The sequence below is a fragment of the Heterodontus francisci genome, chromosome 1 (assembly GCF_036365525.1).
Source record: "Heterodontus francisci isolate sHetFra1 chromosome 1, sHetFra1.hap1, whole genome shotgun sequence".
In the NCBI taxonomy this organism is placed as follows: Eukaryota; Metazoa; Chordata; class Chondrichthyes; order Heterodontiformes; family Heterodontidae; genus Heterodontus; species Heterodontus francisci.
Window position 1 is genome coordinate 276,387,095 of NC_090371.1, and position 23,338 is coordinate 276,410,432.

General features: G+C 43.4%; 1 protein-coding gene across 1 annotated transcript in view; it reads right to left on the bottom strand.

Annotated features, from left to right (window-relative positions):
- LOC137360845 (alpha-synuclein-like) overlaps positions 1-21,917 on the bottom strand; it is a 91,726-nt gene extending 69,809 nt beyond the window's left edge. Inside the window, exons 1-3 of the mRNA XM_068026028.1 lie at positions 21,828-21,917; positions 21,549-21,685; positions 20,372-20,413 (exon numbers count right to left, since the gene is read on the bottom strand). Of these exons, the coding sequence (XP_067882129.1) occupies positions 20,372-20,413; positions 21,549-21,669 (163 nt within the window). The 5' untranslated portion in view covers positions 21,670-21,685; positions 21,828-21,917. The remainder of the gene's footprint in view (positions 1-20,371; positions 20,414-21,548; positions 21,686-21,827) is intronic.
- Between the last annotated feature and the right edge of the window lie 1,421 nt (positions 21,918-23,338).

Here is a 23,338-nt window from a genome sequence, read left to right on the forward strand (position 1 = left end):
CAGGTAGCTTGGAGAAGCTGGGTTTGTTCTCCTTGGAGGAGAAGATTAAGAGGAGATTTGATAGAGCTGTTCAAATTCATGAGGGGTCTGGACAGAGTAGATAGGGAGAAACTGTTCCCATTGGCTGAAGGATCCAGAACCAGAGGACAGTGACTTAAGGTGATTGGCAAAAGAACCAGAGGAGAAATATGGAAAATCTTTTTTTATGCAGTGAGTTGTTACAATCTGGAATGCTCTGCCTGAGAGTGTAGTGGAGGCAGATTCGATCAAGGCCGTCAAAAGAGAACTGGATAATTACCCAAGAGAAAACATTTGCAGGGCTATGAGGAAAAGGCCGGGGAGTGGGACTAGGTGAGTTACTCTTTCAGAGAGCTGGCACAGATTTGACAGGCTGAATGGCCTCCTTCTGCGTTGTAGACATGCTTTGACTCTTTGATTTTTAATTAATATTCATTCAATGAGACTTCAGTCCCAGACCGGCAGAAGCATAGAGTGAAGTTTAAAGAATTTATTAAATGTCAGCTGTTGTATAAAGGATTTTAGACTTCAATCATGCTAATCACATCTGAGACTTGCCTCCTTCCACAACAAAGTGGGACATCTGCTCCCCAACCACAGCCAATATCAGTTTCTTGCCAGCCACCAGGAGAATGTAATAGTGGTTCTGTGACGTTGCCCTCTCCAATACTCTTATCTCCTCCCACACTATCCACACGAGGGATTGAGGGAATAAAACCACATTTTATGTTACCTACCGGTTCATCGTCACAGTGCTTTTTATTTATTTATTACAAAAGTATTTTGTTCTACATTTATAGCCAAGCCTAGCCACACATCCCAGCTCTTGGTTTTGGAAAAATACACCACATGTATTAAAATGTACATTCTTCTAGCTTATTTTATTTGTCGGTAAATTATAAATTTAGATAAGTGCCTAACAAGAAATAATTCACTTGCGTGAGCATTTTGAAGAATTGGCATTAAAACTAACCAGATTCTAAACCTTTGTACCAAAGCCATTAATTTAAAATGAATCCAGAGCAAATGTTTAACAGGTATCATTTTCACAACAAAATTGTTCAGCATTTCCCTACAAAACAGCAGTGACTACATCTAAAAAAATTCAATGGCTGTGAAATGCTTTGAGAACATGAAAAAGTGTTTCTGTTTTCTTTAAGTGGAACACTTTATGCTTGCATCTACAATTCTATATAATAGGAGTGAGTGGGAAGAAGGCAGGCTTTGAAATTCTCTACTTAAATGAAGTTAAAAAGGCCTATGGAATCCTTGGCTTTATAAATAGGGACATAGAGTACAAAAGTAAGCAAGTCATGCTAAACCTTTATAAAACACTGGTTAGACCTCAGCTGGAGTCTTGTGTCCAATACTGGGCATCACTCTATAGGAAGGATGTCAAGGTCTTAAGAGCGGGTTCAGAGGAGATTTATTAGGAAGGTACCAAGGATGAAAGACTTCAGCCACATTGAGAGACTAGAGAAACTAGGGTTATTCTGCTTAGAGCAGAGAAAATTAAAGGGAGATTAGATAGAGATGTTCAAAATCATGAAGGGGTTTGATAGAGTGAATAAGGAGAAATGGTTTCCAGTGGCAGAAGGATCGGTAACCAGAGAACACAGATTTAAAGTAATGAACAAAACAGCCAGAGGGGACATGAGGAAAAAAGATCACAGTAAGTTGTTATGATCTGGAATGCTCTGCTTGAAAGGGTGATGGAAGCAAATTCAATAATAACTTTTAAAAGGGAATTGGGTAAATACATGAAGGGAAAAAAATTGCAGGGCAATGGAGAAAGAGCACGGGAGATAGACTAATTGGATAGCTCTTTCAAAGAGCTGGCACAGACACAATGAACCAAACGACTTCCTTCTGCGCCATATCATTTTATGATTCTAAGTAAAGATTTATCCAAAGTTGATTTGATCATTGAAAGTGAGAAGATAGGCACAACATGCTAGCACATTGCATTAGATCCCAACAAGCAGTGCTTCAAAGTGGTAAAGTACTGTCTCCATGATTAGCTCATCCATCCAGAATAGAATACCTACGGTGCCATTATTTAACAGTTTCTTGAAGAAGTCTAAGTTTCCAACTCTGCTACTTTAAGCAAAGATCATTCCAAGTGTTGGCTATTCTAAATATGACAAAGTACTTTCAGATAGCTATCTCAAACACTTCCCCTTCGCCAGTTTTAACTATGCCCCCTTGTCTGAGGGTCCGACTATAGACTGAAAAGTTCTCCACATGAACCATACCTAAGAGGTTAGGTATGCTCATGTAAGGTGCCTCTTTGATCTCTTCCTTTCAAGGCAGAAGAGCTTGATTTCTCCGATCTTTCCTCATAACGCAATCTTTTGACTCCAGGAATCAGCCTAGTGGCTCTTCTTTTCATCACCAACCTGGCTTGAATGCTTCTCGTGTTTTGGTGCCGAAAAACCAAACAAGGCCAAGTCCTACCGGGAAACTGCATAGTTTTAGTTTAATGTCTTCAGGCGGTGGCGCAGTGGTATTGTCACTGAGCTAGTAACCCAGAGATCCAGGGTATTGCTCTGGGGACATGGGTTCGAATCCCGCCACAGCAGAAGGTGGAATTTAAATTCAATTTATAAATCTAGAATTAAAAGCTAGTCTAATGATGGCCATGAAGCCATTGTCGATTGTTGTTGAAAACTCATCTGGTTCACTAAAGCTCTTTAGGGGAGGAAATCTGCTGGTCTGGCCTACATGTTACTCCAGACCCACAGCAATGTGGTTGACTATGTGGTTACATGCCCTCTGAAATGGCATAGCAAGCCACCTAGTTGTATATAACCGCTACGAAGTCAATAAAAAAGAATTAAATCGGACGGACCACCCAGCATCGACCTAGACACCGGAAACGACAATGGCAAACGCAGCCCTGTCGACCCTGCAAAGTCCTCCTTATTAACATCCGGGGGCTTGTGCCAAAGTTGGGAGAGTTGTCCCACAGACTAGTCAAGTAGCAGCCTGACATAGTCGTAATCACAGAATCGTACCTTACAAACAATATCCTAGACACTGCTATCACCATCCCCAGGAATGTCCTGTCCCACCGGCAGGACAGACCCAGCAGAGGTGGCGGCACAGTGGTATACAGTCAGTAGGGAGATGCCCTGGGAGTCCTTAACATTGATTCCGAACCCCATGAAGTCTCATGGCATCAGGTCAAACATGAGCAAGGAAACCTCCTGCTGATTACCACCTACCGCCCTCCCTCAGCCGATGAGTCAGTACTTCTCCAAGTTGAACACCACTTGGAGAAAGCATTAAAGGTGGCAAGGGCACAGAATGTACTCTGGGTGGGGGACTTCAATGTCCATCACCAAGAGCAGCTCGGTAGCACCACTACTGGCCGAGTCCTAAAGGACATAGCTCCTAGACTGGGTATGCAGCAGGTGGTGAGGGAACCAACAAGAGGGAAAAACAGACTTGACCTCGTCCTCACCAATCTGCCTGCCGCAGATGCACCTGTCCATGAAAGTATTAGTAGGAGTGATCACTGCACAGCCCTTGTGGAGACAAAGTCCCGCCTTCATGTGGAGGGTACCCTCCATCGTGTTGTGTGGCACTACCACCCTGCTAAATGGGATAGATTTTGAACAGATCTAGCAATGCAAAACTGGGCATCCATGATGCGCTGTGGGTCATCATCAGCAGCAGAATTGTACTCAACCTGCATGCCAAACTGCATAAGCAGCATGCAATAGACTGAGCTAAGCAATCCCATAACCAATGGATCAGATCTAAGCTCTGCAGTTCTGCCACATCCAGCCATGAATGGTGGTGGACAATTAAACAACTAACTGGAGGAGGTGGCACAACAAATATTCCCATCCTCAATGATGGGGGAGCCCAGCACATCAGTGCAAAAGATAAAGCTGAAGCATTTGCAACAATCTTCAGCCAGAAGTGCCGAGTAGATAATCCATCTCGACCTCCTCCTGAAGTCCCCAGCGTCACAGATGCCAGACTTCAGCCAATTCAATTCACTCCGTGTGATATCAAGAAACAACTAAAGGCACTGGATACTGCAAATACTATGGGCCCTGACAATACTCCGGCAATAGTACTGAAGACCTGTGCTCCAGAACGTGCCACACCCCTAGCCAAGCTGTTCCAGTACAGCTACAAAACTGGCATCTACCCGGCAATGTGGAAAATTGCCCAGGTATGGTATGTCCTGTACACAAAAAGTAGGACATGTCCAACCCTGCCAATTACTGCCCCATCAGTCTACTCTCAATCATCAGTAAAGTGATGGAAGGTGTCATCAACAGTGCTATCAAGCGGCACTTGCTTCGCAATAACCTGCTCAGTGACGCTCAGTTTGGGTTCCGCCAGGGCCACTCAGCTCCTGACCTCATTACAGCCTTGGTTCAAACATGGACAAAAGAGCTGAACTCAAGAGGTGAGGTGAGAGTGACTGCCCTTGACATCAAGGCAGCATTTGACCAGGTATGATATCAAGGAGCCCTAGCAAAACTGAGGTCAATGGGAATCAGGGGGAAAACTCTCCGCTGGTTGGAGTCATACCTAGCACAAAGGAAGATGGTTGTGGTTGTTGAAGGTCAATCATCTGATTTTCAGGACATCACTGCAGGAATTCTTCAGGGTAGTGTCCTAGGCCCAACCATCTTCAGCTGCTTCATTATTTACCTTCCTTCAATCACAAGGTCAGAAGTGGGGATGTTCGCTGATGATTGCACAATGTTCAGTACCATTCGCGACTCCTCAGATACTGAAGCAGTCCATGTAGAAATGCAGCAAGACCTGGACAATATCCAGGCTTGGGCTGATAAGTGGCAAGTAACATTCGTGCCACACAAATGCAAAGGCAATGACCATCTCCAACAAAAGAGAATCTAACCATCTCCCCTTGACACTCAATGGCATTATGATCACTGAAACCCCCACTATTAACATCCTAGGGGCTACCATTGACCAGAAACTGAACTGGAGTAGCCATATAAATACCATGGCTACAAGAGCAGGTCAGAGGCAAGGAAACCTGAGGCGAGTAACTCACCCCCTGACTCCCCAAAGCCTGCCCACCATCTACAAGGGACAAGTCAGGAGTGTGATGGAATACTCTCCACTTGCCTGGATGGGTGCAGCTCCAACAACACTCAAGAAGCTCGACACTATCCAGGCCAAAGCAGCCCGCATGATTGGCACCCCATCCACAAACATTCACTCCCTCCACCATTGATGCAAAGTGGTAGCAGTGTGTACCGTCTACAAGATGCACTGCAGCAATGCACCAAGGCTCCTTAGACAGCACCTTCCAAACCCACGACCTCTACCACCTAGAAGGGCAAGGGCAGCAAATGCATGGGAACACCATCACCTGCAAGTTCCTCTCCAAGCCAAACACCATCCTGACTTGGAGCTATATCGCTGTTCCTTCTCCGTTGCTGGGTCAAAATCCTGGAACTCCCTTCCTAACAGCACTGTGGGTGTACCTACCTCACATGGACTGCAGCGGTTCAAGAAGGCAGCTCACCACCACCTTCTCAAGGGCAATTAGGGATGGGAACAAATGCTGGCCTAGCCAGCGGCGCCCACATCCCATGAATAAAAAAAAACACACTCAACTGAGTGAGCAATATAACCAAGCCTTCTGTACATAAGAACATAAGAACTAGGAGCAAGAGTAGTCCATTCGGCCCCTGAAGCCTTCCCCGCCATTCAATAAGATCATGGCTGATCTGCCCAGACCTCAACTCCTCTTTTGTGCCAGCTCCTCATTGCCCTCAACTCCCTGATATTTCAAAAATCTATCTACCTCCTCTTTAAATATTTTCAATGATCTAGCCTCCACAACTCTCTGGGGTAGAGAATTCCAGACATTCACTACCCTCTGAGAGAAGAAATTTCTTCACATCTCAGTTTTAAATGAGTGTCCCCTTATTCTGCAATTATGTCCCCTAGTTTGAGATTCCCCCACTAGTGGAAACCTCTTCTCAACATCAACCCTCTCAAATCCCCTCAGAATCTTGTACTTTTTAATAAAATCACCTCTCATTCTTCTCAACTCTAATGAATAAAGGCCTAACTTTTTAGCCATTTTTGATAAGTCAACCCCTTCATCCCAGGAATCAGTCTAGTGAATCTCTTTTGACCTGCTTCCAATGCCAGCATATCTTTCCTTAAGTACGGGGACCAAAACTGTACACAGTACTCCAGTTGCAGCCTCACCAACACCCTGTACAGTTGTAACAAGACTTCCCTATTTTTAAACTCCAACCTCCTAGCAATAAAGGCCAAAATTCCATTTGCCTTCTTAATTACTTGCTGCACCTGCATGCTAACTTTTTGAGTTTCATGCACAAGAACACCCAGATCCCTCTGTGCTGGACTTTTTTGAAGTCTCTCTCCATTTAAATAATAGTCTGCCTTTTGATTCTTCCTACCAAAGTGCATGACCTCACACTTTCCGACATTAAATTCCATCTGCCAAGTTTTTGCCCACTCACTCAACCTATCTATATCCCCTTACAGATTCCTTATGTCCTCATCACAACATGCCCTCCCAACTACTTTTGTATCATCAGCAAATTTGGATATATTACACTCTGCCCCCTCCTCCACGTCATTAATATAGATTAATTACAGCTAACCATTTGCAGGATTGTCCCTCACAATAATGATTTGGAGATTTATCTTCCTGTAAAGCAGACAGTATAGTCACACTTGAAGCCAAATTACATGCCCATGCTAATTTTAGTGAAAAAGCAGATGTGATTTGAAAAGTGGTTGCCATTTTTAATTCACATTAATTTTTTCACTAAAATTAGACAGAAGACCGGAATTTCAGTCCCTTGCTGACACTGTTAATGTATTCTTCAGAAATGTCAACAATAGTTCCCGACCCACTACTTTAGCCTGATACACAAAACGGTGACAAACAGAATTGAAGGAGATAGCTGATCCAATGTGAAGAACAGCGGTGTGCATGGTTGAATTGTACTGTAATGATGCTCAAACTCAATGAAAGCGAATTACACTCATCTCACATAGAAACCTGCCTCTTCCTAATCTTTGGATGTTGCCATGAGTGATTGTTCAACCTCACGAGACCTTATTCAGAAATTGCTCTCAAACCAGCCTCAAACTGAGAATGGCCAGCTTTTCAAGCAGAAATCGAGATCATGATTTATCATTACATCAGTTATTACACACATGCACAGACAAGAATCTCCAGTATTCAGTATAATTATGGGATCTTCTGATGGATTATGGAAATTGACAGGGAATCAGGACTCCCAACTTTTGGTCCTAACACATACCTTAGGCATAGAAATTAAGACAAATACAACACAAACATTTAATTAACTCAATCTTTTTGGAGTGTGCAATTAAGTTATGTTAGATATGAGATTGGTGTTAGACAATACCTCAAAAAAGCTTTCTCCGTGTAAATTTTGGCAGGTAATTAGAATGTGGATTTATCAAGGAACGCAGTAGGCTCACAATATCACCTCCTTCCCTGTCTCTCAATATGAAAAGAATTTTCACTCCGAACCATGTATACATGTTTGATGAATCAGACTACAAACCAAAATAGCAACATTGAGTTCTAAGCAATGTGGCTGCACAACAAATACTGGAATTCTCCCCGGAGGTTCACTCTGGAATTTGAACTGGAGTCCTATTATCTGGAAGAGAGAAAAAAACCTGCTCTCTCCAAGCTGTGGTCATATTCATCCAGCATCTCCCTGACAACACTTCTTCTGATCTCTCTCAGAAGCAGGATGCAATTAATTTGCAACAGTTCTGTAGGAAGCGTTGAGCATGCCTCATTCTTTGTCTTTTATGCTCTGGCATACTCCCTTGTGCATAGTAATATTGTCAGAATTTGATACACATTGGCAAGCCTTCTGCACTTGGGTCTAAAGGGATCAAAGGGTATGGGGCGAAAGCGGGAACAGGCAGCATTGGAGGAGATGCTAGTTTTGGTTCTTAATCTCTGCACTAACATTACTCATTAACATAATATGCTGTAAAATAGAACTCCCCCCTCAATCTTGCTAATCTGTTCTTTGAGTATAATAGTTGCTATCTAAAATGCTTTTTTCCCCAGAAAACATTGTTTTCCTGTAAAGTTCCTTCCAGTGGGAAAGGTATATCTGGTGCTTCATTGAACATGATTCTCCTAAACCCAATTCATCATTCTCCCAGAGTCAATCTTTAACACGTCACTGAATTCAACTTCAATACTCTACTGCATATTACAAAAGTAAAGGTGGATAAAGGTTACCAGTTCCCATTTTCTGAGCTTTGAATACACTCGATGAGAAATTTTAAATTAAATGAAGGATAACGTCCCATGAAGGCTGCAATATTGAGTTTATTTCATGATAATGACTGCAAGAAGGATTGTGTGAATTACCCATCTTTCATAATGAGTGAAATAAATTCCCTCCTCTTTCTGATGCAGCTATTTATTTTCATCATATTTGTATTGGTATGGTTATAGACCACAGTCTGTGTGACACTTGTGACAAAACTGTCTGAGCATTAGTCAACTAACTTGTGAAATTATCATTTTGCATTTAACACTTTTGGGAAATAGAATTCTGTGATTGGGCCAAAAAAATGGGTTACATATGGGGCATGGAATCTGAAGGGCAGCAGCTCTTAAAGGTATGCTGCACTTACAGGAAGGTAGAGTCTCTGTGGATGGAGGAGCTGGAAGAACTGCCCTATTCATGTAAATTGCCTCTGTCATCAGAAGTTCCCCCTTCACTGGAGAGTACCACAAGGTCCTCCTCAAGATAAGTAATGGCAAGGCAGCTCGGCCAAGCAGAATGTGCCTCCTGTGGTATGTGGGAAGTCATGGATGCACCATGTATTCTTGACAAACACATCTGCAGAAAGTGTCATCGCCTGTAGAAGCTTGAGCTCCGGGTTTCAGAACTCGAGCGGCGCCTGGAGTCACAGTCGTGCATCCGTGAGGCGAGGACGACGTGGATAGCGTTCAGGAGGTAGTCACCCCAGAGCTTAAGACAGCACAGGCAGAGAGGGATTGGCTAGCTGCCAGACAGACAAGGTGGTCAAGGAAGGTAGTGCAGGGGTTCCCGGAGGGCATCCCACTTTCTAACCGGTATTCAGTTCTGCGTACTGATGGGAAAGAGGGTTCCTCTGGAGAGTGCAAGGAGAGTCATTGACCAAAGTATCATGGGTGGCTCAGCTGTGCAGGGAGGGAGGAGAAAGGACAAGACAGCAATAGTGGTGCAGTTAGGGGAACAGACAGGTGTTTGTGTGGTCTCAGACGTGGCTCCAGGATGGTATGTTGCCTCCCTGGTGCAAGGGTCATGGATATCACTGAGCATTCTAGGGGGCGAGGGTGAACAGCCGGAGGTCGTGGTCCACATTGGTACCAATGACATAGGAAGAGGGATGAGGTCCTGCAGACTGAGTTTGGGGAGTTAGGAACAAGATTAGCAAGTAGGACCTCAAAGGTAGTAATCTCCAGATTACTCCCAAGACCATGTGTTAGTGAGTATAGAAATAGGAGAATACACAAGATGAATGCATGGCTGGAGAGATGGTGCAGGAGGGAGGTCTTCAGATTTCTGGGGCATTGGGACCGATTCTGGGGAAGGTGGGACCTGTACAAGCTGGACGGTCTGCACCTGAACAGGACTGGGACAAATATCCTTGCAGGAAGCTTTGCTAGTGCTGTTGGGGATGGTTTTAAGTAGTTTGGCAGGGGGATGGGAACCTGAGTGCAGTCTTAGATAGGACAATTTCAGGGCAGGGAACAGGAGACAGAAAATTAGCGAGTGACTCTGAAAGACAGAAGAAGCAAAGATTAAAAAGTGGGCAGCACAGGAATTTGGCAGTTTTAAAGGGTATTTATTTAAATGCAAGGAGTATAGCAAATAAAGCCGATGAGTTGAGGACACAGATAGGCACGATATCGTTGCTAGAACGGAAACTTGGCTGAAAGAGGGGCAAGAATGGCAGCTCAACAACCCTGGATATAGAGTTTTCAGGCGGGATAGAGAGGGAGATAAAAAAAGGAGGGGGTGTAGCATTATTAGTTAAGGAATCAACACAGTTTTGAGGAGGAATGATATTCTAAATGAATCATCAAACGAGGCCATATGGGTGGAGCTCAGAAATAAAAAAGGGGCAGTCACATTACCAGGATTGTACTATAGACCCCCAAAGAGTAAGAGGGAGGTAGAAGGACAAATATGTAGGCAAATTTCTGAGTGAAAAAACTATAGGGCAATAATAGTTGGGGATTTCAACTACCCCAGTATCAACTGGGATACAAACAGTGTGAAGGGCACAGAGGGGACAACATTCTTGAAATGCATTCAAGAGAACTTTTATAGCCAACACATAACAAGCCCAATGAGAGGGAGCGCAATTCTAAATTTAGTCTTCGGTAATTGAAACATAGAAAATAGGAGCAGGAGTAGGCCATTCGGCCCTTCAAGCCTGCTCCGCCATTCATTATGATCATGGTTGATTATCCAATTCAGTAACCTGTTCCCGCTTTCGCCCCATACCCTTTGATCCCTTTCGACCCAAGAACTATATCTAACTCCTCTTGAAAGCATACAATGTTTTGGCCTCAACTGCTTTCTGTGGTAGCAAATTCCACAGGCTCACCATTCTCTGGGTGAAGAAATTTCTCCTCATCTCAGTCATGAAAGGTTTACCCCGTATCCTTAGACTATGACCCCTGGTTCTGGACTCCCCCACCATCGGGAACATCCTTCCTGCATCTACCCTGTCAAGTCCTGTTAGAATTTTATAGGTTTCTATGAGATCTCCCCTCACTCTTTTCAATTTCTATTTTTCAAGGGCAGCACAGTGGCGCAGTGGTTAGCACCGCAGCCTCACAGCTCCAGGGACCCGGGTTCGATTCCGGGTACTGCCTGTGTGGAGTTTGCAAGTTCTCCCTGTGTCTGCGTGGGTTTTCTCTGGGTGCTCCGGTTTCCTCCCACAAGCCAAAAAGACTTGCAGGTTGATAGGTAAATTGGCCATTATAAATTGTCACTAGTATAGGTAGGTGGTAGGGAAATATAGGGGACAGGTGGGGATGTTTGGTAGGAATATGGGATTAGTGTAGGATTAGTATAAATGGGTGCTTGATGTTCGGCACAGACTCGGTGGGCCGAAGGGCCTGTTTCAGTGCTGTATCTCTAATCTAATCTAAAATACTCTTCTGAACTCCAGCGAATATAATCCTAAAAAGCCGACTCAATCTCTCCTCATACATCAGTCCTGCCTTCCCAGCAATCAGTCTGGTAAACCATCGCTGCACTCCCTCTATAGCAAGAACATCCTTCCTCAGATAAGGAGACCAAAACTGCACACACTATTCCAGGTGTGGCCTCACCAAGCCTGTATAATTGCAGCAAGACATCCCTGCTCCTGTACTCAAATCCTCTCGCTATGAAGGCCAACACACCATTTGCCTTTACCGCCTGTTGCACCTGCATGCTTACCTTCAGCGACTGGTGTACGAGAACACCCAGGTCTCGCTGCATATTCTTCTCTCTCAGTTTATAGCCGTTCAGATAATAATCTGCCTTCCTGTTTTTGCTACCAAAGTGGATAACCTCACATTTATCCACATTATACTGCATCTGCCATGCATTAGCCCTAACACTAAACTTGTCCAAATCACCCTGAAGCCTCTCTGCATTCTCCTCACAACTCACCCACCACCACCACCACCACCTCCCCCCCCCCCCCCCCACCCCCACCCAGTTTTGTGTCATCTGCAAATTTGGAGATATTACATTTAGTTCCCTCATCTAAATCATTAATATATATTGTGAATAGCTGGGGTCCTAGCACCGATCCCTGCGGTACCTCACTCGTCACTGCCTGCCATTCCGAAAAAGAACCATTTATCCCTACTCTTTGTTTCCTGTCTGCCAACCAATTCTATCCATCGCAATATACTACCCCCAATCCTATGTGCTTTAATTTTACACGCTAATCTTTTATGTGGGACTTTGTCGAAAGCCTTCTGAAGTCCAACTAAACCACATCCACTGGCTCCCCCTCATCAACTCTACTAGTTACATCCTCGAAGAATTCTAGTTGATTTGTCAAGCATGATTTCCCTTTCGTAAATCCATGCTGACTCTGCCGATTCTACCACTGATCTCCAAGTGCTCTGCTATAAAATCTTTGATAACGGACTCTAGAATTTTCCCCACTACCCACGTCAGGCTGACTGGTCTATAGTTCCCTGCTTTCTCTCTACCTCCCTTTTTAAATAGTGGGGTTACATTAGCTACCCTCCAATCTGTAGGAACCGTTCCAGAGTCTATGGAATCTTGGAAGATGCATCCACTATTTCTAGAGCCACTTCCTTAAGTACTCTGGGATGCATACCATCAGGCCCTGGGGATTTATTGGCTTCTAATCCCATCAATTTCCCCAACATCATTTCTCTACTAACAGTGATTTCCTTCAGTTCCTCTCTCTCACTAAGCCCTATGTTCCCCAACATTTCTGGTATGATATTTGTGTCCTCCTTTGTGAAGACAGAACCCTAAAGTATGCATTTAGTTGGTCAGCCATTTCTTTGTTCCCCATCATAAATTCCTCTGTTTCTGACTGTAAGGGACTCACATTTGTCTTCACCATCTTTTTCTCTTCACATACCTATAGAAACTTTTACAGTCAGTTTTTATGTTCTCGCAAGCTTGCTCTCGTACTCTATTTTCCCCTTCTTAATCAATCCCTTCGTCCTCCTTTGCTGAATTCTAAACTGCTCCCAATCTTCAGGTCTGTTGTTTTTTCTGACAAATTTATATGCCTCTTCCTTGGATCTAATGCTATCTCTAATTTCCCTTGTAAGCCATGGTTTGGCTACCTTTCCCGTTTTACTTTTGCGCCAGACAGGGATAAACAATTGTTGGAGTTCATCCATGCGCTCTTTAAATGTTTGCCATTGCCTATCCACCGTCATCCCTTTAAGTAACGTTTCCCAATCCGTCATAGCCAACTCGCTCCTCATACCTTCATAGTTTCCTTTACTAAGGTTCAGGACCCTAGTCTCAGAATCAACTACGTCACTCTCCATCTTGATGAAGAATTCTATCATATTATGGTCGCTCATGCCCAAGGCATCTCGCACCACTAGATTGTCAATTATTTCTCTCTCATTACACAATACCCAGTCTAGGATGGCCTGTTCTCTAGTTGGTTCCTCAACGTATTGGTCCAGAAAACCATCCCGTACACACTCCAAGAATTACTCCTCTACGGTATTGTGACTAATTTGATTTGCCCAATCTATATGCAGATTAATGTCACCCATAATTACATGCGTCTCTAATTTCCTGTTTAATGCCATTCCCATTAAGTCACCACTACAGTTTGGAGGTCGATATACAACCCCCACTAACTGTTTTTGCCCCTTAGTGTTTCTCAGCTCTACCCATAAAGATTCCACATCTTTCCTCACTATTGTATTAATTTCCTGTTTAACCAGCAATGCAACTCCACTGCCTTTTGCTTTTTGTCTGTCCTTCCTAAATACTGAATACCCCTGGATGTTCATTTCCCATCCCTGGTCACCTTGCAGCCATGTCTCCGTAATCCCGACTATATCATACCCGTTTACATCTATTTGCGCGATTTGAGGCTGGGCAAGTGGATGAAGTAATAATGGGTGAACATTTTGGAGATAGTGACCATAATAGTTAGTTTTAGCATAATCATGGAAAAGGCCAAAGGTAAAATAGGAGCAAAGGTTCTAAATTTGGGGAAGGCAAATTTTACAAAACGGAGAGGTGACCTAGTGAAAGTGGACTGGATACAGCTATTTGAAGGAAAATCAGTGGCAAACCAGCGGGAGGCATTCAAAAGCGAGATACTACAGGCACAGTGTAGGCATGTCCCCACAAAGATAAATGGTGGTATGGCCAAATCTAGAGCCCCCTGGTTATCTAGAAGCTTACAGGGTAAATTAAAGCAGAAAAAGAAAGCTTATGATGATTACAAATATCTTAATACTTTAGAAAGCCGAGAACAAAGAACAAAGAACAGTACAGCACAGGAACAGGCCATTCGGCCCTCCAAGCCTGCGCCGATCTTGATGCCTGCCGAAACTAACACCTTCTGCACTTCTGGGGCCCATATCCCTCTATTCCCTTCCTATTCATATATTTGTCAAGATGTCTCTTAAACGTCGCTATCGTATCTGCTTCCACCACCTCCCCTGGCAGCAAGTTCCAGGCACTCACCACCCTCTGTGTATAAAAGTTGCCTTGTACATCCCCTCTAAACTTTGCCCCTCACACCTTAAACCTATGTCCCCTAGTAACTGACTCTTCCACCCTGGGAAAAAGCTTCTGACTATCCACTCTGTCCATGCCGCTCATAACTTTGTAAACCTCTATCATGTCGCCCCTCCACCTCCGTCGTTCCAGTGAAAACAATCCGAGTTTATCCAACCTCTCCTCATAGCTAATGCCCTCCAGACCAGGCAACATCCTGGTAAACCTCCTCTGTACCCTCTCCAAAGCCTCCACGTCCTTCTGGTAGTGTGGCGACCAGAATTGCATGCAATATTCTAAGTGTGGCCTAACTAAGGTTCTGTACAGCTGCAACATGGCTTGCCAATTTTTATACCCTATGCCCCGACCGATGAAGACAAGCATGCCGTATGCCTTCTTGACTACCTTATCCACCTGCGTTGCCACTTTCAGTGACCTGTGGACCTGTACGCCCAGATCTCTCTGCCTGTCAATACTCCTAAGGGTATAGAAAGTGCAGGGGTGAAATAAAAAAGGAAATTAGAAAAACAAAGAGAGGACATGAAAAATTATTGGCAGGTAAAATTAAGGAAAGCCCAAAGATGTTTTATCAGATCAGTACATTAAGAACAAGAGGATAACTAAGGAAAGGGTTGGGCCTATCAGAGATGTACAAGGGAACTTATGCATGGATGCAAAAGATGTGGCCAGGGTTCTTAATGAGTTTTTTGTCTCTGTCTTCACAAAGGAGAGGGTTGATACACACATTGTAGTTAAAGAGGAGGAGTGTGAAATATTAGATATGATAAATATAATGACAGAAGAAGTACTAGAGGGCCTGACATCCTTGAAAGTGGATAATTCACCAGGACCGGATGGATTACATCCCAAATTGTTAAAGGAAGCCAGGGAGGAAATAACAGATGCACTGAGGATCATCTTCAAATCCTCACGAGAAACAGGCGAAGTATCAGACGATTGGAGGTCTGCGAACATTGTACCATTGTTTAAAAAGAGTACGAGGGATAGGCCAAATTATTATAGGCTGGTCAGTCTGACCTCGGTGGTGGGTAAATTGTTAGAATCAATTCTGAGGGACAGGATAAACTGTCACTTCGAAAGGCACGGATTAATCAGGGACAGTCAGCATGAATTTGTTCGGGGAAGGCCATGTCTTACTAACTTGATTGAGTTTTTTGAGGAAGTGACAGGGAGGATTGATGAGGGTAGTGCAGTGGATGTGGTCTACATGGATTTTAGGAAGGCATTTGACAAGGTCCCGCATGGCAGACTGGTCAGTAAAATGAAAGACCATGGGATACAGGGCAATGTAGCAGGTTGGATCCAGAATTGGCTCAGGGACAGGAAACAAAGGGTCGTAGTCGACGGATGTTTTTGCGAATGGAAAGCGGTTTCCAGTGGCGTTCCACAGGGCTCAGTGCTGGGTCCCTTGCTGTTTGTGGTATATAATAATGATTTGGACTTAAATGTGGGAGGCATGATTGGGAAAGTTGCTGATGACATGAAAATTGGTCATGTAGTTAATTGTGAAGAGGCTAGCCATAGACTCCAGAATGATATCAATGGTTTGGTTGAGTGGGCGGGAAAGTGGCAAATAGAATTCAATCCACAGAAGTGTGAGATAATGCATATGGGGAGGGCAAATAAAGCGAGGGAATAAACGGGAGAATATTGAGAGGGGTGGAAGAAATGAGAGACCTAGGAGAGAATGTCCACAGGTCCCTGAAGGTGGTAGGGCAGGTAGATAGAGTGGTGAAGAAGGAATATGGAATGCTTTCCTTTATTGGCCGAGGTATAGAATTCAAAAGCAGGGGTGTAATGCTGGAACTGTGTAAAATGCTGGTTCGGCCACAGCTGGTGTATTGCGTGCAGTTCTGGTCACCACATTACAGGAAGGACATAATTGCTCTGGAGAGAGTACAGAGGAGATTTACAAGAATGTTGCCAAGGCTTGAAAGTTGCAGCTATGAGGAAAGATTGGATAGGCTCGGGTTGTTTTCCCTCGAACTGAAGAGGCTGAGGGGTGACTTAATTGATGTGTACAAAATTATTAGGGGCCTAGATAGAGTAGACAGGAAGGACCTGTTTCCCCTGGCGGGGAGGTCAGTTATAAGGGGACACAGATTTAAGGTGATTGATAGAAGGATTAGAGGGGACATGAGGAAAAACCATTTCACCAAGAGGGTGGTGGGTGTCTGGAATTCGCTGCCAGGAATGGTAGTGGAGGCAGGAACCCTCAATTCTTTTAAAAGATACCTGGACATGTACCTGAAATGCTGTAACCTGCAAGGCTATGGACCAGGTGCTGGAAGGTGGGATTAGATTGAGTGGCTAGTTTTTTCAGCCGGCGCAGACACAATGGGCTGAATGGCCTCCTTCTGTGCCGTAATTGTTCTATGGTTCTATGGTTCTAAGATGGTGGCACATAGGGAAGTGGCCATTTTGTGCAGCCATGTAGTAGGCTTGGCAGGAGGTGGCAAAGAATCAATTCAGTCTCACACAGCCTTGGGTAACTCAAACAAGTGAACAAGAAATTCTCAGGACTGAGGAATCCTTCCACCAAAGTCTACTTCAATAAATACTCCCTAAGAGGGAAGGAATGCCTGTACTGTGTGTTATATTATCTATTCTACCTTCTTTAGTCTAGATTTTTTGGTTCTCTGTCTTAAATCACTCTCCTGGCTTGCATGAGGGACTTCATTAGCTTTAATATTAACGTAACATGCACAGAATGACAAACAGAAAGCCCTGGTCACATAATTATTTTGCAGCTACTGAAATTATTCTTGGCCAAGCAATATTATATTAAATCAGACCCAGTTCTAATTCTAAGGTATTAGGCAAATTTAACAATAAACAAGCAATTGTATAATAAAATGTTTACGGTAGAAATTGTATAATCTAGCTCCTGAAAAGGGGAAAATAACAAAAGGGTTCAAATCTAATGTTAATCCGCATCTCCTCAAAACCCATTATATTCAATGTTACTTCCTGCTCCTTCTTTGTGGGAGCAATCCAAAATCTGTCTGTTTGATTCAGTACACTCAAGACAATTGGCCGTTTGCTCGTCTTTATAACTCTTGACCCATTGCCAATGCTTAAGATAAATTCAAAACTGGCAACCTCATTGACAAAAAAAAATAACAGGTTGGCATATTCATAAGTATTCATGTCATCCAAAAATTTGTTTTATTTGAGTATCTTATGTGAGACTGCCTCTCAAATGAGAGCCTTTAAAAAAAAGTTCAAAAAAAAGATAATAAAATGGATTGAGGCAGTTAGCTGTTCTTTTCATCTCGTGTATTCTTCATGGTTTAATGGGACTGCTACCAATCAAAACAAGATAGAAATGCTTCATTTTTTTTCACACAGTTCCTGCTTGCTCACTCAAATGAAGGCTAGGTGCCACATCAACAGTGCATCACAAATCTTAGGTGCCCCAGTCGACATACCAACCCCACCTCAATAGCATCCCAGTGGAGTTGCAACTTCAGTTCCAACTTGCTGGAAAACAAGAGTAAAGACATTCCTTTCACTCCCATTAGCGTCTCCTGTTTCCTCACCCACTTCTTTTTGGCTCCTTAAATTTCTTGCATGTATTCTACTCTTCATGCCACTGGAGGTGGAATGTGGGCTGAACTTAGGACTGCACCTAAGGCTTCAATTCTAATGAAATAATCTGTTTGCTGTATTTCTGTAGGAGAAACCCACATTCATTCATGAGAGAAGTCAAGCTAGAGGTGGACCACCTAACCTGCATCACATCAAATGATTGCCATGGAGGACATCAAGGGAAAGTTTACTGGTGCCAGCCCGTGGTAAGTCTTCACTTCAAATTTGTCTTCTTGCTGACACTGAAAACCCTTCCACCACAAGGACAGGCCTTGTTACTCTGCACAGCAATTGGCCAGAAAACAAATGGGGGTGGGCATTTGGGCACTAGGGAGGGACAGGAAGAAGCTCCCTCACAAGCACTCCAGCCTCTGCAAACACCAACACAGAAACCTCCAATTTTGGAGGGTGGGGCGGAGTGTAAGTCCAATCAGATAGCAGCAGTCAGAAGGCAGAAGTTGCTGAAACACCAGGTTTCAGTGTAGCAATACTCGTGGAGATAATAGATAAGCAGCAACAGGAGCAAGGGTAAAAGCCAGGTAAACATCTGCTGTGGGACCCTCAATGCTGCCCCCTCCTGCCCATATGAAGAAATTATTGTTCAAGGTTTTTACCTTGATCGCCATCCAGAGACAGCTGATAATAAGGCAGTGTGTGTTTACTTGCCTGTGATGCCAACCCACTGCCAGTCGATATTCAGGCTCAAAATAAATAGTCCGTCATAGGAGGAACAAGAGGCCTGTTATAGCCTTTGGAACTATACTACAAGGGAAAATAAGGAGCAAACCTCAAACTGAAGAGGCAAAGGGGGAATGATCAGACAGAGAGTCAAATTATGTTAGTCTGATGCAACGCCCTGAAGCCTGTTCAACATACAATCACTGGCAGACTCCTCCGCACTTACAACCTAGTATTTTTGCTGTTTACCACAGCGTTTTTTGCAAGTTGTTGTACTCACACAGCAAATTGCTACATGTGGAAATTGACCAGGTCCATCACGGATATTCTAACACCCCAAAAACACTTGCTCCACCTTAACAGAGCTGTGCTCCGAACAATTTTATTACAAGGATCACAAGGCAAGTACAGATGAGGCACCCGCATGTTACTTTTCCTTTCAGAGCAAACTACAGACCCAAAATCCAATTATCTGTCTAATAGCTCTAGAGCTTTTGCTCCTGGTCACCATCTGAAAAGACCAAAGCAAACACATTAATTACTCTTTGTGTGAAGAAGTGTTCCTTGAGCTTGCCTTTTACCAGTTTGTCCCTATTTACTTTGTACTTACTTTGTTAGAAGCGCTATATAAATATAAGTTGTTGTTGTTATTGTACTTGCTTCAAGAAATTGGCTCAGGGACTTAAAAATATGAAAGATAAACACTAAAACACAAGATGGAAAATTGAGTGTGCAATTATAAGTACTGATTTAACATTGGTACCTGCACGAGTTCTGCACAGCCAGGTTATACTGCTGGCTGAACACTGTTCTCTCACATTTCAAAGCCCAACCTTACCATGGCTTGATCTACATTGTGTTCTCTTCTAATTTCATCAACCTCGATGGTGCCCTGCTTTACACATAATTTTACTGCACAGAAACAGGTCATTCAGCCCAACAGGTGTTTAAGCTCCACACAGACTTTCTTCTGCCTTACTTTATGAGTCACACAATGTGAGTGAAGAACCAATGGAGCAGTGAAGGCTCTGCTAACTGTAGTGGTTAAAAATGACATTTGGCATGTTCTCAGGTGGTCAAAATGAACTTTTTAAACCTCACTGCTCACCTGCTGCAGCAACAGGTACGCGCAAGGTGCTCACTTATCGGAACAGTCAATTTGTCATTTCCCACCTCAGATTTTGTATCGAAGCAAAGCTCAAACCAACTCTACAGGAAGATAAAATCTGCACTCCGTCTGACCTATTGAATGTACGGATATGGGGGTAATGGTTAAATTATGAGGATAGGTTACATAGACTAGGCTTGTATTCCCTTGAGTAGAGATTAAAGGGTGATCTAATCAAGGTTTTCAAGATGATGAAAGGAGTTGATAGGATAGATAAGGAGAAAATATTTCCTCTGGTGGGAGAGTCCAGAACAAGAGGGCATAACCTTAAAATTAGAGTCAGGGGTGATGCCAGGAAGCATTTCACAAAGGGTAGTGCAGATCTGGAACTCTCCCGTGAAAAAAGCTGTTGAGGCTGGAGGTCAATTGAAAATTTCAAAACTGAGATTAGATTTTTATTAGGCAAGGGTATGAAAGGTTACAGAAGCAATGGGTGTAGTTGGAGTTCAGATATAGATCAGCCCTGATCTAATTGAATAACGGAATAGGGTGGAGGGGCAGAATGGCCTCCTCCTGTTCCTAACATCCAGAAACAGACAGACACAAACATGGACAAAGAGACCAACACGGACAAAACGTTGAGATACAGAATTCTATTAGCCACTAATACCTGAAGACACTCCATGAAACACACCTTCTTTAGTCCTGGAGCCTGGAATTAAATACATTTCAAAAAGAAAACCCTGTTAATAAATGTCATGCTTCGGAAAGATTTCACAAATCACAGCAGCAAATCCCTTTCCCAATTCAGAAGGGCTCTCGACAAGGATGTCAAGTATAGGCAAAACCGGGCGTCCTTCCCGGGCCAACCAACCAGGTGAAATTGACAGATGTTGGCACCGATGCCCGGGTTGGGCATTTTGGAGGGACGGGTTTCAGGGACACGATGACGGGATTGGTTTGGGTGAGTAAACAGCAACATACATCGAGCTTTCAAATCAGCAAGGGGTTAAACGCGCCATTGTTCCTTTAATCCAGGAGCTCCCCCCTAGGAATGCTCTCTCCCCTTGTTCCGGATTGCCCTGGGAGAGTTAACAACCTGCAAATGTGTTAAAAGCAGTCAGATCCGGGATTTATGTGGGAAAGGGGTGGGGAGGGGAGGGGAGGGGGGGGGGGGGGGGGAGAATTTTAAAAATAAACCTTTGGCATTAAAATTCAGGATTTAAAAAAAATACAATGCAAAAAGTAAATGGACTTTATCCCGCATCGATACCGAATCATCACAGCCGGTTGTCATATTTCACTAACTCACCTTCACACTTTCAGCTCTCCTTTATGTAAAAAGATATTCAGCTTTCAGAAGCTAAATGACCTTGAGACCCACCTCCCCCTCACTCCTCTCCGAATGTAATCTTTACAGACAAGAATCAAGTGCTGATTTTTTTGGTTTGTTTTGTAAAAAGAATTTCTTTCCTTTTCATCACCCAACAGTTAGCATTTACAATCTTCCAGTTCGCCACTGGATTGCTCTGAAATTTTTTCCCCCCGTCTCTTCCTTCCCGTTCAAACACTTGATGCTGTTTCTCAATCATTTCCACTGTCTTATAACTAACAGTGTCGTTCTCCACATATTCCAAACTATCATTCCCCTGTCCGAGTCACACTAATTCGTTCTTACCAGCGAAAAGAGGTTGCACTTGATCCTCCAGTTACTTACACATCCCCAAGCGTTTCTCCCCCTCCCAGGTCCTCAAATGGATGAATAAATGGCGCACTCTTTCCATGCCAAACATTACATTGCTTTAATCAAAAGAGACCGCCATGTGAAGCATTCATTTTCCACATACCCACATACAGAACCCCATCCTTTGTCTTTCCTGCTGCCTCGGCCACTCCTTGCTTCGTTTTCTCTGCAGCTGCTACTACCCCATCTTTGGCTTTGGACAGTCCCTTCATGAAAACATCCATGGTCACTCTTTGGTCACTGAGTAAGAGAGGAAGAGAGATCACACAGTAAGTCGTCTTCACAATGATTTGAAAAAAAACCCCACATCTACCACCCCCCCCCCCCCCCTCCCCATACACATACCTACATTCGCAAATGCAAACACAATACACATGTTTACCGTCTATTCCTTTATTCGCAAAAAGGGAAATAACTCTTCAGTCTTTCAGTACATCACTGCTAGCATCAAGCTTTGGTTTAGGAGGTTGAGCTAAACGTAGCCCACAGCTGAAAGTATTGAAGGCTCAGAGCCTGATGTGTGAACAGATTGCTTGACTCCGGCTGAGAAGCTGAGCTGCTCTCCTGCGTCCCTATCTCGGAAAGCAGACGTGCCGCCTGATTTGTTGATGTGAAACACTTTGATCTCGGCTCCAAACCCGCTTTGGGACAATCGGCATCTCTCTTTTTTCTCATCGCCCCCCCCCCCCCCCCCCCCTCCTCCCCTCCCCACAACATTGATATAAAATACATCACTCACAATCAGCACTTTATTTAAGCTGTTGAAGGGAATGCATCATAATCTTGGATCGTCAGCAATCTGACATGTGTTTGGAGTAATGGAAGGTTGTGTCCTTCTCCCATGTATTGAAAATTAGAGCTGTATTTTAAACCTTGCAGATCAAGAAATGAACAGCAATACATATCCGAAGAAGGGTCACTGACCCGAAACGTTAACTCTGCTTCTCTTTTCACAGATGCTGCCAGACCTGCTGAGTGGTTCCAGCATTTCTTGTTTTTATAATACATATCTATGTATATTTTAACATTTCCTTTCTGTAGTGTTTCGTGGGTTTGCTATTAATGTAGTAGTATTATCTAAAAACTATTAAGAATCCTTTCTCTTCACCACTGTGAAAGGTTTTGAGGATTTAATTTGGTCTCTTGACCATAATAAACAGGAAAGTGTAGTGGGGAAAATGGATATTTCTATGAGATTTAAATTACTTGCTGGCTTTTTATTCCTGATACCAGATTATGCCAAATAATGTGATGTGCGAATAACATTAAAAGAAACCCTTTACAATAATTGTGTTCTGTTCCAGAAGTATTTTGATAGTAATTTTAATTTTTTTTTTGATATGCTGTGTGTGTGATGTCATCAGGAGAAGCCTCACAAAGTCGGCGAGTTTTGCCATCTGGTGAAAGTGTAAATGCTAAATAGAGCAGAAAGAAATAGTTACTACAGTCAAGTTGAATCTGTCTTTCACTCAGTGGAACGAAAAGCAAAGTCTATGTAAACTGAGATGCTGATTTTACTGTGAAAAACAACCATTCATTATAGTGAGGCCTATGAGGATTCATATGATTTTATAATATTTGCTGAGGGAGTTCACTCCTTTTCGAGATTTATGTGCTTTGTATGCCATAGGAATGACAAGCTGTTAATATGCAAGGGAATTGGGAAGATATACTTTAATAATAGAAAATTCCCTCAACAAATCTTGCAAATGATTTTCCCCTCAATCACTACAATGATTTTCTTTTTATTCATTATCAAGGTAAGATTACCATTGCTGGAAAATGGAACACACTTCCACTTTGGACCTCCAATCTCAATTCCAAGGTCAGATATGGCACAGGTTATATCGTGCAGCCGCCCCGACATTGTATTTTACCTTCAGCTTCGAAGGG